We start from the raw sequence: 15,904 nt of genomic DNA, 5'->3' as shown, positions 1-15,904 counted from the left end.
CCCCCACGTTTGGTCTCTCATCGATCTTAGCAAAGCCCACTAGGCCGATTGTCAGATGCACGCCTTCAAATTGAAGGTCTTTTTCCCCAGCATTTCTAGGCCATTTCAGCTCAGATAAACACACGTTTGACAATTATCTCTGCTTAGTTGAGCGCCATTTTGTCCTCTCTGTTGTGATTACGTTCATAGTCTTCAGTTCTTTTGTCACATTTTTAGACTTCAGTGATTTTTTTCCCCAATCAAGTCATGCAGGATCTGAGGGATTTTTGGAACATTAAAACCCTTTCTTCCACTTTCAGTATCACTGACATCTTTGCAGGTTTTAGCTTCATAGAAGAAGCGCCGTTTCTGTTTGGACGGTTCTGCTGGTGAGACGGACACATGGGGAAGGACATTCTGACATGCTGGAATGTGGAATTAGGGAGTTGAACCATTGTGTCTTTTTACAATATGAGACTTCCTTTCTATGCCAGACGCCACAAACAAACGTACATTAGTGTTGAATAACAGGCAGTGAGGCACCAGGCCCACTTCCTCTAGAGATGTGGATGAAGGAGAGGCAGAAGGGGAAGAGGGGTGGGCATAAACTCCAGCCTCCCTCACATTCACTTCAGTTCAGACCTCTGGACCCCCCCTGCTGCTCTCCTCCGTCTGCTGCGGGACCCGCTCTGCCTGTACTTCGTTCTCTGCCCAAAACTGAACTGGGACATCGGATCAGGACTTCATTTTTCTGGGCCATCCTTTCTGAAAGGGAGTCTGTGCCTTGCTCAAAGGCTGTTCCAGAGACAGAAAGCCATCCAACACTGCAGACCTTTCTTCACACTGCAGCCGCTCTCCTCCACATTTGAGATCAGGTAAAAGACTCAAAGAACATTAAAAAAAATCATCAATTTATCTTAAATGATCAGAAACAAACCAGGAATTTCAAAACCAAAAATATTTCAACTCCTGCATTTAAAAAAAGACAACTTTTTTACACAATGAAAGTACCATAACTCAGTTGGGATGAGCATCCAGCCTCTGCTGGATGAACCATCAAGGTCTAGATACTCTGAAGAACAGAATCCTGTGAGAACATGAAAAAGAAAAGAAGCTGAGACTGTGGTCGGAATTTGAAGTGAAGACGTTGAGTTTGGTTTTCATGCATTAGAGGGAAGAAGAAAACGTAAAGTGAGTTTTAATGTCAACATTTTTACTGCTGTTTCAGACAAACATTTAGTTACTTCTAGATCATTTGGGCTTCAGACCTTAAAAAGTCACATTTCATGAAATTTTGGATCATGAGGTTCATCTGTTTCTTTTTTTAAATGATTTCAGAGCCAAAGGAATCAAACAGATCCATTGTGTTTGTGTGTGTGACTGTTTATTTCTATGTATGTTTGTGTGTGAGTGTGTGTGTGTGTCCGTGTGTCTGTCTGTCTGTCTGTCTGTTTCTATGTGTCTTTGTGTGAGTATGTCCTTGTGTGTGTTTGTCTGCCTTATTTCTACGTCTGCTTGTGTATGTGTGTGTGTGTGTGAGTGCCCGTGTGGTTAGGTGTGTGTGTTTCTGTGTGTGTCAGGTTTGGACAGGATGCAGAACAATTCTGGGCGATGAATACACACTCAAGCAAAGGTCAGGAGAAAGTCTTTACAGGGAAGTAATATTGTTATTAATGATGTTAGAAACACTTGTGAACATACACATACACATACACACACACATTTGTTTAAAGCCCCAGGGTTGCACAAAAACAGGAAGGGATGGGCACTTGAAGAAACTCTGATTAGGATGAACCACAAAAATTTGACTTTTTTCCTCCTTTTCTGAAATTTTATTCTGAAAAGTTTTTTTCTGAAAGTTTGAGTCTTGAAGAAAACAAGTGAGTGTTTCTGCACTGATATGAACTCCAGTCTCTTCCACATTTATATATAAAAAAAAGATCAATGCACCAGTGATGTGAGGTGATGATTTTGGCTGGACAGACTCTTTCAGAGTCCAGCTTACAAATTAATAAACATCATATTTGCCAACTACTGATTGTGTTTCAAATCTCATGCCAGCATCTTTTTAAAATCATAGCAGGTTCAGAATGGACCAAAGTCCGAATTTTAGCCTTTTTTAAAGTTTCACTCCAATCATATTTTGACATATTTTCTAAGCGTTCCTAGTGGTCTTTTAATGATGTTTGTGCTGTTTTAAGGGCAAAATCAGAAAACCAGAGGTGTTTTTTCTAGGACATAGTTTCTGCAGAGCAGCAGGAGTTCATCGGAAATTCCCCCCTGAATCGTGAGCAACATTGTAGCTTTCCAGCCGTAGAGTTTGGATCCAGATTCCAGCTCAGACGAGGAAAACAAAGACGAACATGGATCTATTTGTCTGACAGAGGATGATCAGAATGGACAATGTCCATAGTATAAAACATCTACAAATATTTTTAACCCTTGTTCTATCCTAGGCACTTTACCAATGGGAGTTGGGTCATCTAGACAGTGCTCTGAACCTTTTTTCTTCAATGATTTGTGATCTTCACTGGTGTCCATGGATTACATGAAATCTTTCCACCTTTATCCACCTTTGTCATGGTAGGGAGAACACGTCAATGGAAGGGGGGGGGTCATCTAAGATAGCACAAGGGTTAATAAAGCAGCCACAGCTGCAGTTCATGGGTAGAGCAGTTGACCTCTGATCAGAAGATTGTAGGTTTGGTTCCTGCCCTGCTTGCCCATGTGTCCAAGTGTCCATGGACCCTTCAATGAACCGAAAAACGCTCCTAGTGGTTACAGGTTGTAGCCAGTGCTCGGCAGTGGAGCTGCCATCCATGTATGAATGTGTGTGTTAGTGTGTATATCTGTGTGTATGTATTTATGTATGTGTGTGGCTGTGTGTGTATATCTTTGTGTAGATGTGTATGTGCGTGTGTTATCAGTAGCTGTGTTTACAGCAGGCTGGTTTTCCTTCCCCTGAGACGGGGGGTGGAGGGAGGGGGGTTGTGGGAACAGAGAGTGGAGCTAAACTAAGACGGAATTCGAATTCTTCCCCTCCGGCTTCTCCCTACCCTACATTTAGCCCTCTAGACGGAGAGTTATGAAAAAATAGTGTCTCCCAATTCAGACGTTACTCCCACTGGATGATGTCATCAAGAGTCACCGGTCAACTACGTTAGCTTCCTTCTGGTGCTATACCTGTAGTTGCACCACGTAGAATGCAAAAAAGGGCAGTTAGATTGTCCAATCAAAGAAATCTAGTTCACATCCCTTGCAAGAAGGTTTTGACCAGTCCCAAGGAAACTAAGCTCAAACTTGCTGCACTCAATGTCAGATCTTTATGCAACAAATCATTTTTGATCAATGATCTTATCTCTTCTTTTAATCTTGATTTTATGTTTTTAACTGAAACATGGCTTGACAAAAACACAGGAAACATAGTTCTAGTCGAATCAACTCCCCCCAACTACAAACATGAATCGGAAATACGAGAAAATAAAAAGGGTGGAGGCGTTTCTGCACTGTTTAGAGATAATATTGCAACCCGCAGACTATCATTTGGTGTGTTTTCATCATTTGAGTATGTGTCCTTTAAGATTGAGCTAAAACAAACTCCTCCCTTACTCTGCATAGTTATGTACAAACCTCCTCAGCACAGCCAAAGTTTTATTGATGATTTCACTGAAATGCTCTCAGTTGTGTGCACAGACTTTGATGGTCTAGTCATTACAGGTGATTTTAATGTTCATGTTGATAATGTCAATGACAGAAATGCAAAAGAGCTCAATGCTGTCCTTGAAACCTTTGGTCTAATTCAGCATGTGAGTTGCCCCACCCACAGCAGAGGGCACACTCTGGACCTGCTCATCACAAAGGGGGTTAATATTTACAATGTCAGTGTGGTTGATGTCGCCCTCTCTGATCATTTCTGTGTATTCTTTGACCTGTCTGTTGCTCCCAAACCACCGCCTGGCCCTGCAGTTGTCCAGGGGAGACAAATAAATGAGAGCACTAGGGCACAGTTTGTAGAAATGATAAACCCTGAAAACGTCTCTGGTGCCAATGTTGATGAAATGCTGAATTCTGTTACTTCTAGCATCTTGAATGTTCTGGATGCCATTGCCCCTATGAAAGTTAAATTGAGAAAGCATAGACAGAAAGCTCCCTGGAGGAATGATGATCTAGTCAGGGCACAGAAACAACAGTGCCGCAGAGCTGAGCGAAAGTGGCGCAAGTCAAAACTCCAGGTTCATTATGAAATGTATAAGGGGGAGTTGTACGCTTACAACCAGATCTTATGCAGAACAAGGGAAAGGTACTTCTCTGAAATAATTGGAAGTTGCAGCAGCAACTCTCGTATCCTGTTCACAACAGTTAACAGATTAACTAACCCTCCAACCCAGCTACCAATAGAACTGGTTTGTACACCCAAATGTAATGAGTTTGCTGTATTTTTCAATGACAAGGTTCAGGGCATTAAAAAAGCCATCAACTCCACAACACATATAACTATCCAACGGCCACCTACTCACTCTAAGCTGACTCACTTTGTACCTGTCACTGACCAAACTGTCCAAGAGACCATCACCCGTCTGAGCTCGTCTACATGCTGCCTTGATGTGTTACCCACTAGATTTCTAAAGTCTGTCTTGAACAGTGTGTTGCCATCAATTACTCAAATAGTTAACATGTCTCTTCAATCTGGAATATTTCCAGAGGCCTTAAAAACTGCAGTCATTAAACCCCTCCTGAAAAAGAGCGGTCTTGATCCCACTGTACTGAATAATTAAATTACAGACCTATCTCTAATCTATCTAACCTATCTCTAATCTGCCATTTTTAGGAAAAGTCCTTGAAAAAGTTGTCTACCAACAGCTCACTGACTTTCTCTTATTAAACAATTCGTTTGATGTTTTCCAGTCAGGTTTTAGACCCCATCATAGCACAGAAACTGCTCTTATCAAGGTAACCAATGACATCCGCCTGAACACTGATGATGGAAAAGTCTCTGTCTTGATCCTACTAGACCTGAGCGCTGCCTTTGATACTGTTGATCATGGGATCCTTTTGCACAGACTCCAAGACTGGGTTGGCATCTCTGGATCTGCCCAAAGTTGGCTCAAGTCTTATCTAGAAGACAGGAAATATTTTGTTGAAATTGGGAGTTGTGTCTCAGACTACATGGGCTTGAATTGTGGTGTGCCCCAGGGATCGATCCTGGGACCCCTTCTGTTCAACCTCTACATGCTGCCACTAGGGCAGTTAATACGCAGTAATAACATTTCTTATCACAACTATGCAGATGATACTCAGATCTATGTGTCACTGACAACAGGTGAATATGGGCCAGTGGATTCACTCAGCCACTGCCTCCAACAGATCAGCGCGTGGATGCAGGACAACTTTCTCCAGCTAAACTCAGACAAGACCGAAGTTATTGTTTTTGGCCCACAGAAACAAAGAGAAAGTGTCAGCAGCTACCTTCATTCTCTGTCTCTTAAACCCTCAAATCAAGTCAGAAATCTAGGGGTAATCATGGACTCTGACCTGAACTTTAACAGCCATATCAAGTCAGTAACATCAGCGGCATTTTACCATCTGAAAAACATTGCCAAAATCAAAAACATAGTGTCAAAGCCAGACCTGGAGATACTTATTCATGCATTTGTCTCCAGTAGGTTAGACTACTGTAACGGCCTGCTCACCGGCCTGTCCAAACGAGCTGTAAAACAGCTTCAGTACATCCAGAATGCTGCTGCTCGAGTCCTGACCAGAACCAGGAAGTATGATCACATTAGTCCTGTGCTCAGGTCTTTGCACTGGCTCCCTGTACCTCAAAGAATAGACTTCAAAGCAGCTCTGCTTGTGTACAAGTCTCTCCATGGCCACGCACCAAAGTACATCTCTGACATGTTAGTGCCATATGAACCATCTCGTACTCTGAGGACCTCAGGGACCGGCCTCCTGTTGATACCCAGAGTCAGAACTAAACAAGGGGAATCAGCGTTTCAATATTCTGCAGCTAAAATCTGGAACAGCCTCCCTGAAGTCGTAAGACAGGCCTCTTCTGTGTTCATGTTCAAATCTAGACTTAAAACATTTCTGTTTAGCCGTGTATATGACTGAAAGGTCCTATCTGCACTTTTCTTTTCTTTCCTTCCTTTCTTTTTAAATCTTTTTTTCTTCTTCTTTTCTTTTAAAGTAAATTTTATGTTGATTATTTCTATGATGTATTGTGATTTTAATGCATTTTTCTGTTTTGTGAAGCACCTTGAATTACTTTGTGTACGAATTGTGCTATACAAATAAACTTGCCTTGCCTTGCCTTGCCTTGCTAGCTCTTGGAAAATACATAACATCAGTTTTGTACCTTAAAAGTTCATGCTAACACAAAAAGTCATAACTTACATTTAAATGTAAACTTCTGTGCTTCAGAGCACACCACAGAAATGCGTTTCTCTTCCGCGGCACAGCGCGACACCCCTGAAAATGTATTTCGGACAGCCCTACCACTCCAAGTGCCCCAATAATTGGAGGGATAGAGAGAAGCTGTAGGGGAGGAATTCAGATTCAGCCTAAAGGCCCGTACACACCGGGCCTTTTGTATCACTGCTTCTTTAAAACAACCTTTATTATTTGGACAAAAACAAGTGGTAAGAGGAGAATTTTCTCTCTCAACTGATGCTTTGTTCTACCCATCGGAAAGATCAGCATATATATATATCGCTTTATATCACCAAGTCTTGACTGCAGAGGTGGTACGGCACGACCCGGACTATTTGTTACGTGGTGCGCCGCACCACGTAACAAATAGTTCACATTTGTGACAACTGTCTACCGCTTCGCAAAGTTCAGGCTTCCACGGCGTGCGTTAAAAAGCGATAATGCACACTTCGTCGGCCATTAACCCTTACTTAACGCGAGATAGACTTTACTATTAACTTACCTTTGGGAGAGGCATCGTCTCAAACACTTGAGCCAATCAGGGCCTGGATCGTTTGAATCAAAGAATTCACGTAAATACAACCTTTCAGTAATCCAAACCCATTACTCCATCCATCCATTAATCCATCCATCCATCCATCCCCACTGAATCCCTTATAAGGTCACAGGGTTGCTGGAGCCAAGCCAACTGTTGGGCCAAGGCAGGTTACAGTGAACAGTGATCCCTCATTTATTGTGGGGGTCACGTTCTAAGAATAACCTGCGATAGGTGAAATCTGCAAAGTAAGATTACAGATATTTTAAGGTTGTAAAACATCTCACTACTCATTTTCTACACGTTTCTCACCTATATTATCTCTCAAAGTTCAAACCTTCATAGAAAAATAAGTATAGTGTAATAGAATGAAAACAAAGATTTGATTGCAATCAAAGATTATGCAGATTTGGCAAACTGAATGCATTTAGTACAGCAGACACGGCACAGAGGAGATTGACAAGCTGTACTGCCAATCAGAACAAAGAACACGGTGTGCTGAAAAAAAACAAAAATAAAGCATTCAGAGTTGCACTGAAAAAAATCCACAAAACAGTTAGTCTGTGAAAGAGGAAGCACAATATGGCAAAAGAAAACTACACCCTGAACCTAAACCGATTGCCAGTCTATTGCAGGGTCACACACTCACAGGCACACCCAGGGACTATTTAGAGCAGGGGTGTCAAACTTCAGGACTTTGAGAGCCGGCCTCCTGCTGCTTTTCCAGAGACCCTGTCTCATCTGCTGCTGATTACCTGGAACAGGTGTATTTAGCCAATAAGGAGTTTCAATGGCAGGATGGTTGGAAAACACAGGACATCGTCCCTCGAGGCCTGGATTTGGTAACCCCTGATTTAGTCAGCAATTAACCAATCTAGCATGTTTCTTTGACTGGTAGGAAACAAGGGTGCCCAGAGAAAAGCCATACATGCATGAGGAGAACATGCAAACCTCAGACAGAAAGGTCCCAGCTGGGATTTGAACCAGCACCCTTATGTTGTGAGGTGGAGTGTTGTCCATTACTCTGTCATGCAACCTTTTGTGAATAATCTATCAAAAACCTTCATCTAACAGAAGTGTTAAATAGCACTTCAGCCTGAACACGGATGGATTGAATGAATGGTATACTGAAGTGGCTGCAGAAAGCGTTGAGGTCCGACACAGCGGCGTGAGAACAGTGAACAAGTCTCGGTCTCCTTCACATCCTCAGTCTTTAACTGGTCAAATTTGAAAACAATCTGGGATCCTGAAGTTGTTCCAGGCAAATGCAGCAGGTTGGCTGTTGAGGAAACTTTTGCAGGAATCTGACTGAGCCTGACTGTCATATGTGGCAGGGGGGCGGAGTCACTGCAGCAGTTCCTGCTGATGGTTGAGTACAGCAGAACAACACAAGCTTCAGATTCCAAAGTTTCAATCTCCATTTTTGTTGTTGTTTGGTTGTTTCTTTTTGTTACAAAGCCAACAGTCGCAACAAGAATGTCCAAAAAAAGAAGAGTGCAAAAGTTTTAAATGTGAAAACTGTTTTCAGGATTCAAGTACTAAACTTCAAATCTTTACTGCTGTGTTTTGGCCGTCTTATGAAAAATCCCATTGGTCTGAAAGTAAACATGTTTGAAATGTTTAAGGGTCCATTCATGATGTTTTACAACGACGTGCATGAGGCTTGTTGCATCGTTTTGTCTGTTTTCATAATGTCACGATAAGAACTAATCATAAATTAAAGTAAATGGACAAAATCACTGAACTGAGGGATGTCTGTGTATGTGAGAAAATAACCAAGTTGGAGGGAAACTGTTACTGAAATAAACTAAAAGTAGGTTTTGTTTGGAAGCAGATTCTGACGGTTTTCTCCATCACTTAAAATCAATGAAATGATGACGAAAATCTTTGTATGTTGTCACTACAAAAAGTCCAGAAATTGTAAATGTGACTGAAGCAGGCTGGTTGCAGCTCCCTTTAAAATCATCTGATGATCTTTCACCTGCAGAGAAAAGCCTGAGAGTTTCTGCACTGAGCTCATGGCGGACTGGAGCCTTCTGGGAAATTTCCTGGAGGAAGTACAGGAGCATTCGACCTCTGTGGGCAAAGTATGACACCGCACACACATCTGAGTGTTAGCAGACGGTCCCCTGCACACCAAGCCCCCATGCCTAAAGATGTCAGCACAGCGGAGGGAGGGGGTTTCTACCCCACATCCTCAAGAGCCACCCTCCACACACAGAGTGGACTGGCGACACTGACTGCTAAATCAAATCTATCAGTTATTTTGTGGCCCTCCTGGATTAAGAATGACCTCAGCCTGAAATCTGTAAAGCTCCGAGAGAATTTAAAGTCACGCATTTTGTACATTTGAAGCCAGAGTCATTTGATTTTAAGCAACAAAGTCCCAAAACTACAGGAAACCATCTAGTGAGGCTAATCAAGTTAAAAGGTTTTAAAATGCAAGTAATACATTAGGATTTATTTCTGGTTACGACTTTGTGGTGTTACATGATTTTAGAAAGAGCACATGTCAGTTCAGCAGATTTCCATCTTCTATAAGTACTGAAATCTTTTTATGTTTATTCATTCATCAAACGTGCAGATTTGTTCTAACCTCTGAGGGAAATGAGGGGAATTCCCCCTGCTGTTTTGTGGGAGTCTGATATCATTTACTGTGTCTTGTCTGATAGGTGTGGCTGACCATCCTGTTTATCTTCCGTATTTTGGTTCTTGGGACGGCAGCTGAGTCATCCTGGGGAGACGAGCAGGAAGATTTCAACTGTGATACTCTGCAGCCTGGCTGTGAGAACGTCTGTTACGACGAAGCCTTCCCTATAGCACACATACGATTCTGGGTAAAGAGCGGCACTACAGGCAACATTTACAGAAGCAAACACTGAAAGTGGTATGATGTGCCGCTGGGGTTTAATTCCATGCCTAGTTGTTTCCATGTGGTTCAAAATTGGAAATAACCGTCGTCATTGTCCTTCTTCAGTGCTATAGGTGTTCTGCTGAATTGTGTGTTTCTGACAGCAGAACCAACGTCACAGTTTCCAACCTCTTCTTGCTTAGAGTGGAAACTGCTTCATTGTAGTTCAACTCGCTGCGCATTTTGCCAAGATGTGCCAGACTTTTCATGAGTCTGTCTCAAATCTGCCTGTTAAAATGAATCCAAATAAAACCTGGTTGATCTGATAAATAAAAGATGTAAGATACTTTAGCTGAATCTTGTTTTTCATGTTATAAACTGTATTTATTTTCAAATTATAGGACATTTTTTTGTCTGTAACCCTTGTGCTATCCTAGGCACTGTAACATTGGGAGTTGGGTCATCTAGACCCACTAGACAGTGCTCTGAACCTTTTTTCTTCAATGATTTGTGATCTTCACTGGTGTCCATGGATTACAGGAAATCTTTCCACCTTTATCCACCTTTGTCATGGTAGGGAGAACACGTCAATGCAAGGGGGGGGTCATCTAAGATAGCTCAAGGGTTAATGAGAATGGGCTGATGAACAAAGTAAAGTAGCTTTGGTCCTCAACTTAAAAAACAGACAGACTTCTGTGAATTCTGGGACCTCTTGGCACCCATTTTTTATACAATGGTCTTATTTATTAAAGATCACCACTCACTACCAGCTAATATGACCTCTGCCAACATCATTCTCCTCCTTAAGCCAGACAAAGATCCCACCCTGCCTCCAAACTACCGTTCCATCTCTCTGAGTAATGCAGATCTTAAAATTACATGTGAAGGTCTTGCCATGAGACTAGAGAAGATCACTCCCCAGATAATTCACCCTGATCAAACTGGATTTATTAAAGGAAAACACTCCACAAACAATGCTCGATAGACTCTAATAGACTTTGCCACTCTCATTAGATGCTACAAAAGTGCTGAAAAATTTGACAGGGTGAATAGGAAGTTTCTACTTGCCACTTTAGAAAAAATTGGGTTTGGTACATTTTTTTTTTAGTTGGATTAAAAGCATGTATCACAATACAAGTGCATTTGTCAAAACCAAAGAACAAACCTCTGACAAGTCTGTCCTCCAAATAGGCACCAGACATGGGGGTCCACTGTCCCCCTCTCTCTTTTCTTTATTTATTGAACCTCTAGCGGCAGCTAAAAGACAAAAGAAAAAAAAAGAAGGAGTTAAAACAAAAAACATCCATTATAAAATTATTCATTATGCTGATGATGTAGTACTTTTCCTCCAAAATTCAGAATCTTCAATCTCCAGAGTAGTTTGATTCAGTTTAAAGCTCTTCATAGCACTCACTATTCTGGATAAAGGATGTTCAAGGTGGGTCTCAGAGAATCAGACACTTGTGGGTTTTGTAATAGCAGTTCCCCAGACAGTTATTTGCATGCACTGTGGCTCTGCACATCTGTCTCATGGTTTTGGCAGAAGTTACGTGTAGATCTGTTAACCTGGTAAGACATCGCTATCACAGCTTCTCCGACTCTCTGAATACTTGGTGATATGAGCGCCATCAGTGTAGAGGAAAGATCAAAATCCATCATCTTTCCTGTCCTTTGCATAGCTAAAAAAACAATCTTAGTTAACTGGAAGAGTAAAAACAGCATCAGTTATAATCAATACCAGAACCTACTTTTGGATCATATCAGCTTGGAGTTAACATCAACTTCTTAAAAAACAATATAAAAAAACTTCAGTACCTCTGGTCCCCGTAATTAACACCGTCACCTATTGGGAGTGGATGGCCTTTGTGCTCCTCTGCGGGGCCTGTTGGTGGGAAGTGGCTGGGGGTTCTTGGTGGTCGGTGGGGGTCGTCTGATGGGTCCAGGGTTCAGGTGCCTGGGGACCAGAGCTCCCATTGGGAACCCAGTTGACCCAGAACAGATGTGAGCGTTTTGCGATGATCATCACTGAGTTCTGAGGATGAAAATGTTGATGGTTTGTTAAAAAAATACATTTTAATGCATTCTTTTGGCAAAAATTGTTCAGACGCAATGCATTGTGGTCTATATTTGCCAAACTAGTAAGCATCAATCCACATTGGTTTTTCACAGAGACTTCTGGGAAATTTCTGGGGCACTGGATTTTGGAACTGTAGATTAGGACAGCACTAGAAAATGGCAAAGGCACTATATAGTGCACTATGTAGTGAGTAGTGAAGGAATTCAGACACAGTCAATGTAATCAGGCTCAAGTTTGGAGCCCATCTGCCTCATAACCCGACTCACTCTTTGTTTTTGTCTCTCTGTGAGATCCTTCAATCCTGAAACGATTTAAACCACTAAAATGGATTTATCGTCCTCACAGGTGCTCCAGATTGTGTTTGTTTCCACGCCAAGTCTGATCTACGTGGGCCATGCCATGCACATTGTGCGCAGAGAGGAGAAGAGGAGGTCCAGACAGGAGGATGACAGAGACGGGGGAGGGGAAGAGGAAGATCAAGGAGGAGGAGGAAAAGTGGAAAGGAAAGGAGAAAAAGACGAGGAGAAAGGTGAAAGGCCACCCGTGGGCCGAATACGGCTGAGAGGAGCGCTGCTCAAGACGTATGTGCTGAGTATCCTGATCCGCAGCGTCATGGAGGTACACGCAGCAGCTCGTCAACAGCACACACACATGCACAAGCACACACTTAACACACACACACAGTATTAAAAAAGTTTCAAGGAAAATACCTCAGATGGTTTAACATCACTTCTCCCACATTATATGGGATATTGTTCTAAAATACCAAAGCTTATTATAAAATTCCCACAAATGGATGATTAAAGGCAGTGAAAAGGATAAATGGTTTTAAGATAAAAGAACACAACTCACTTGCTAATCATAAAAAGTGACTTTCTCCGTGCAGGTTGTGTTTCTGTGTCTCCAGTACATCATGTACGGCATTTTTCTGAATCCTCTTTATGTCTGCAAGGTAAACCAAGACGCACACATTTTTTTGAAACAACAGCCATTCTAACATGAAGTGACGTCCCTCCTCTGTGCTCAGGCCTGGCCTTGTCCACATACAGTCAACTGTTATGTGTCCAGACCTACTGAGAAAAACATCTTCATTGTGTTCATGCTGGCTGTCTCAGCTGTCTCCCTGGTCCTGAGTGTGATGGAGCTTCATCATTTGGCATGGAAACACTGTTGCAGGTACAGAAATCTGAGACGTCAAAGCCTTTCTGCTTTAAAGCAACACATTTTCTTTAACCAGAGAGGAGATTTCAAATGTCAACAAAGACAATAAAGAAAAAGGCTTTATGGAGATCCACATCAGCACAGAAAAATGCACAATTGCCCTGAAAACAAAACACAACTTTGCAGGCTATGACTGCTGAGGCTCATCTTAGGATACATGTTTAGAGATTTCAGACCCCTCCATCACCCATCAATTGTCAAGGACAAGAGGACAAGGTTCAAACAATAAAAAGGTTATTCAAGCAAGATTGGATTGAAAATGCATAAACACCTCTGACTTTTCCACCTGCCTTTCACCCGACCGTCTCAAAATAAGGATCTTCTATGACTGTCTTCTCTTCCCCTCTAACAGATGACTTTGTGTTTGTCTTTTTATGCTCATTGTTCCAGTTTCTAATGAGTCTGTTCTGTCTGCACGGATAGTGGTGATTTTCAGTTTGTTGGCCTTCCTTTTGTTCTCCTCTTGTTTCAGATGCTAACACATCTATTTTGTCTCACAACATGTTGGTTTGATCCTTCTCTGCTTTCTATTTTCTCACAGTTGCATTGATTTACTTGGTGGTCTGGCATTAAATAAACATTCTCTAAATTTCAACTATTAAAGGATGACTGCTCCATGTTGACATGTTCACTAAGCTGGTGGCCAAAAAAAGCAGAAAACATTTGTACTTGTTTCCATCAGAATTCAGTTTGCCCTTTGGTTCTGTGTCAGAAATCATACTCCTGAAAACTTACTCATCCTGCTTTGCAAAAGTAAGTTTCTACAGCTGACATCACAGGCCAGTTTATTTCAGAAACAAGTAGATATTCATGGTATAATAGACAAAGTGCTTCCTTTTAAATAATTTTTTTTACTTTATATTTTTTTCATTTCCCCAAACAACAAAAACAAAACTAAAATCTTGCACAGTTCTAATACAGGGGAAATGAAAGAAAAAACCTGCTTATCTGCGCCTTTTACATGTTATAAACGAACAAACTCTCTAAGCGTTTTGTGGGCTAACCGGCTGCACCTCTTCCCTGCAGGTATCTTCTCTGTAAGAGGGCTGCCTCTTCAGCTAACACCTCTTCACCACGACACCTCTCCATGTCTCCACTTCCACCGTCCTCCCCACCTCCAGATTTCAACCAGTGTGTGACGGGCTCTTCGCCCTTCCTGTCGCTCCCATTCCCCAGCCACCTGCTGGTCCACCAGCAGAACTCTGAGAACACGGTCACAGAGAAGAACAAAATAGTTGCTGCAGTGGAAGAGGCAAACTTCCTACAGATGAGCTATTACTCCCCTGAATGGCAGAGTGCTCAAAATGGTCAGATCCAGGATGGCGTTTACTTGAAGTCTGACTCTAAATGCTACAGCCCTGAAAGCAGGGACAACAACTGCCTTCAGATCCAGAACTGCAGCCCAGACGGGCTGCTGGTGAAGGACAAACGGCGCTTCAGCAAAGCCAGTGGCACGAGCAGCCGAACTAGAGCCGATGATCTCTCTGTTTAGAGATGAAACACAGATGAATTTTTACATGAGTTACACATAAGAATGCACAGACTTATTTTTAGCTGCTTGCAAAACTTTCAGATCCTTCTTGACAGAAAGGGATACTCTTGTTTTTGCAGCCACAATTGATGGACTGAGAGAATCTCTGTTGTTGTACATCTAGAAATGCCCTTAACAAAGTTTTACATTTGAACAAAGTCAATAGGCCCACTATCCTGCATGGATACTGACTGAAGAGACGACGCTCCCAGTTCATAGCCACTCCAGAAGATTAAACACGAGCCAAGATGAATAAAATCTCCAAACCAACATTCTCACCCGGGTCATGAAACAGACAGGAGTGATTTAAAACATTAAAGTCCTAACAAGATGTGCGTTTTTTACCTTAACACTCAGCAATCACAATCAGTGTTGCTGGATAGCTCAGTTGACTCAGTGTAGGATCCCCAGAACCTGCAACAAGCTGAAAACCTAGGCCCCATTTAGGTCCCATAAATTACTGGTGTACATGTCTGATGTCTGTCACTCACAGTCTGCATCTTTTTCCAAGGATCTATGGATATCATAATAGTTTCAAACATCTCTGCATTTGGGTGGAGTCTGAAGCATCACTGCTAGAACCTGGATGGAAACAGAAGTGAAGTCTTCCTCTTTTTTTAATGCTTTCTATAAAAGGAAACTATGAATTGGAAGAGTGAATTTTCTGTTGTCAGAATCATGAAACACTTGTGGTTTTAACTACTTCTGCATGTTTTTCACAAACGGATTATTTAGAGGACAACTGGATCATTTTTCCACACTGAAATAAATGCACCTGGATGAAAGTAGTCTACTGTATTTTAAACACAAACGCTGCAAAAGTCACAAAGACTAACCTGACAAGTAGGGGATAAAAAAGATGGAGAAAGGCTGGTTCATGCCTGCTTCACTTTTATTACTCAACAATATAAACGATCAAACCAGCCAGTTCAGTTTACTGCCAGGACTGGTTCCCATGACCAGTGGCCAGTTTTGGAAAGGGAACATTTCCACTAAGGTCATCTGAATATATAACTGGAATGCTTGGGAACCTCACACCAAGCAGATTCTCTTCTCTTTCCCCCGTGTACAGTCTGACTGCTCAGTCAGACTGTGCACATGCAACGTTTCTCACTTTACCTCTGTTACAGTAGGCTGGCAGAGTAGACCCAGGAGGAGGAGGGACTCGAACAAATTCATAAAGTTCAAAGAATTCATTGACAAAAATCCCCATAGCCAGGGGGAAAAAGGTACTTAGCAAACAGACCAACCAATCAGAGACTCAACTTTGGGCACATAAAA

The 15,904-nt window shown here is 42.0% G+C and overlaps 1 protein-coding gene across 1 annotated transcript; it reads left to right on the top strand.

Moving 5' to 3' along the window:
- The first annotated feature begins 587 nt into the window (after positions 1–587).
- LOC101173191 (gap junction alpha-5 protein) lies at positions 588–15,408 on the top strand. The gene is made up of 7 exons (XM_011493013.3): positions 588–854; positions 8,931–9,030; positions 9,616–9,780; positions 12,217–12,489; positions 12,758–12,823; positions 12,899–13,047; positions 14,119–15,408. The coding sequence occupies exons 2-7, from the start codon at positions 8,962–8,964 to the stop codon at positions 14,582–14,584; spliced, it is 1,188 nt and encodes a 395-aa protein (XP_011491315.1). The 5' UTR covers positions 588–854; positions 8,931–8,961; the 3' UTR covers positions 14,585–15,408.
- The last annotated feature ends 496 nt before the right edge of the window (positions 15,409–15,904 follow it).

This window comes from Oryzias latipes, chromosome 15 (genome assembly GCF_002234675.1).
Source record: "Oryzias latipes chromosome 15, ASM223467v1".
Lineage (NCBI taxonomy): Eukaryota > Metazoa > Chordata > Actinopteri > Beloniformes > Adrianichthyidae > Oryzias > Oryzias latipes.
The sequence above is the reverse complement of the archived record's forward strand: the minus strand, read 5'-3'. Positions and strand labels throughout refer to the sequence as shown.

What these genes read in the sequence shown, in the direction of transcription:
- LOC101173191 (XM_011493013.3), top strand. Translation starts at nt 8,962, where the DNA reads ATGGCGGACTGGAGCCTTCTGGGAAATTTCCTGGAGGAAGTACAGGAG. An exon ending in ATTCGACCTCTGTGGGCAAA is followed by an intron (nt 9,031 to 9,615) that starts GTATGACACCGC and finishes CTTGTCTGATAG; the next exon opens with GTGTGGCTGACCATCCTGTT. An exon ending in GCATGGAAACACTGTTGCAG is followed by an intron (nt 13,048 to 14,118) that starts GTACAGAAATCT and finishes TCTTCCCTGCAG; the next exon opens with GTATCTTCTCTGTAAGAGGG.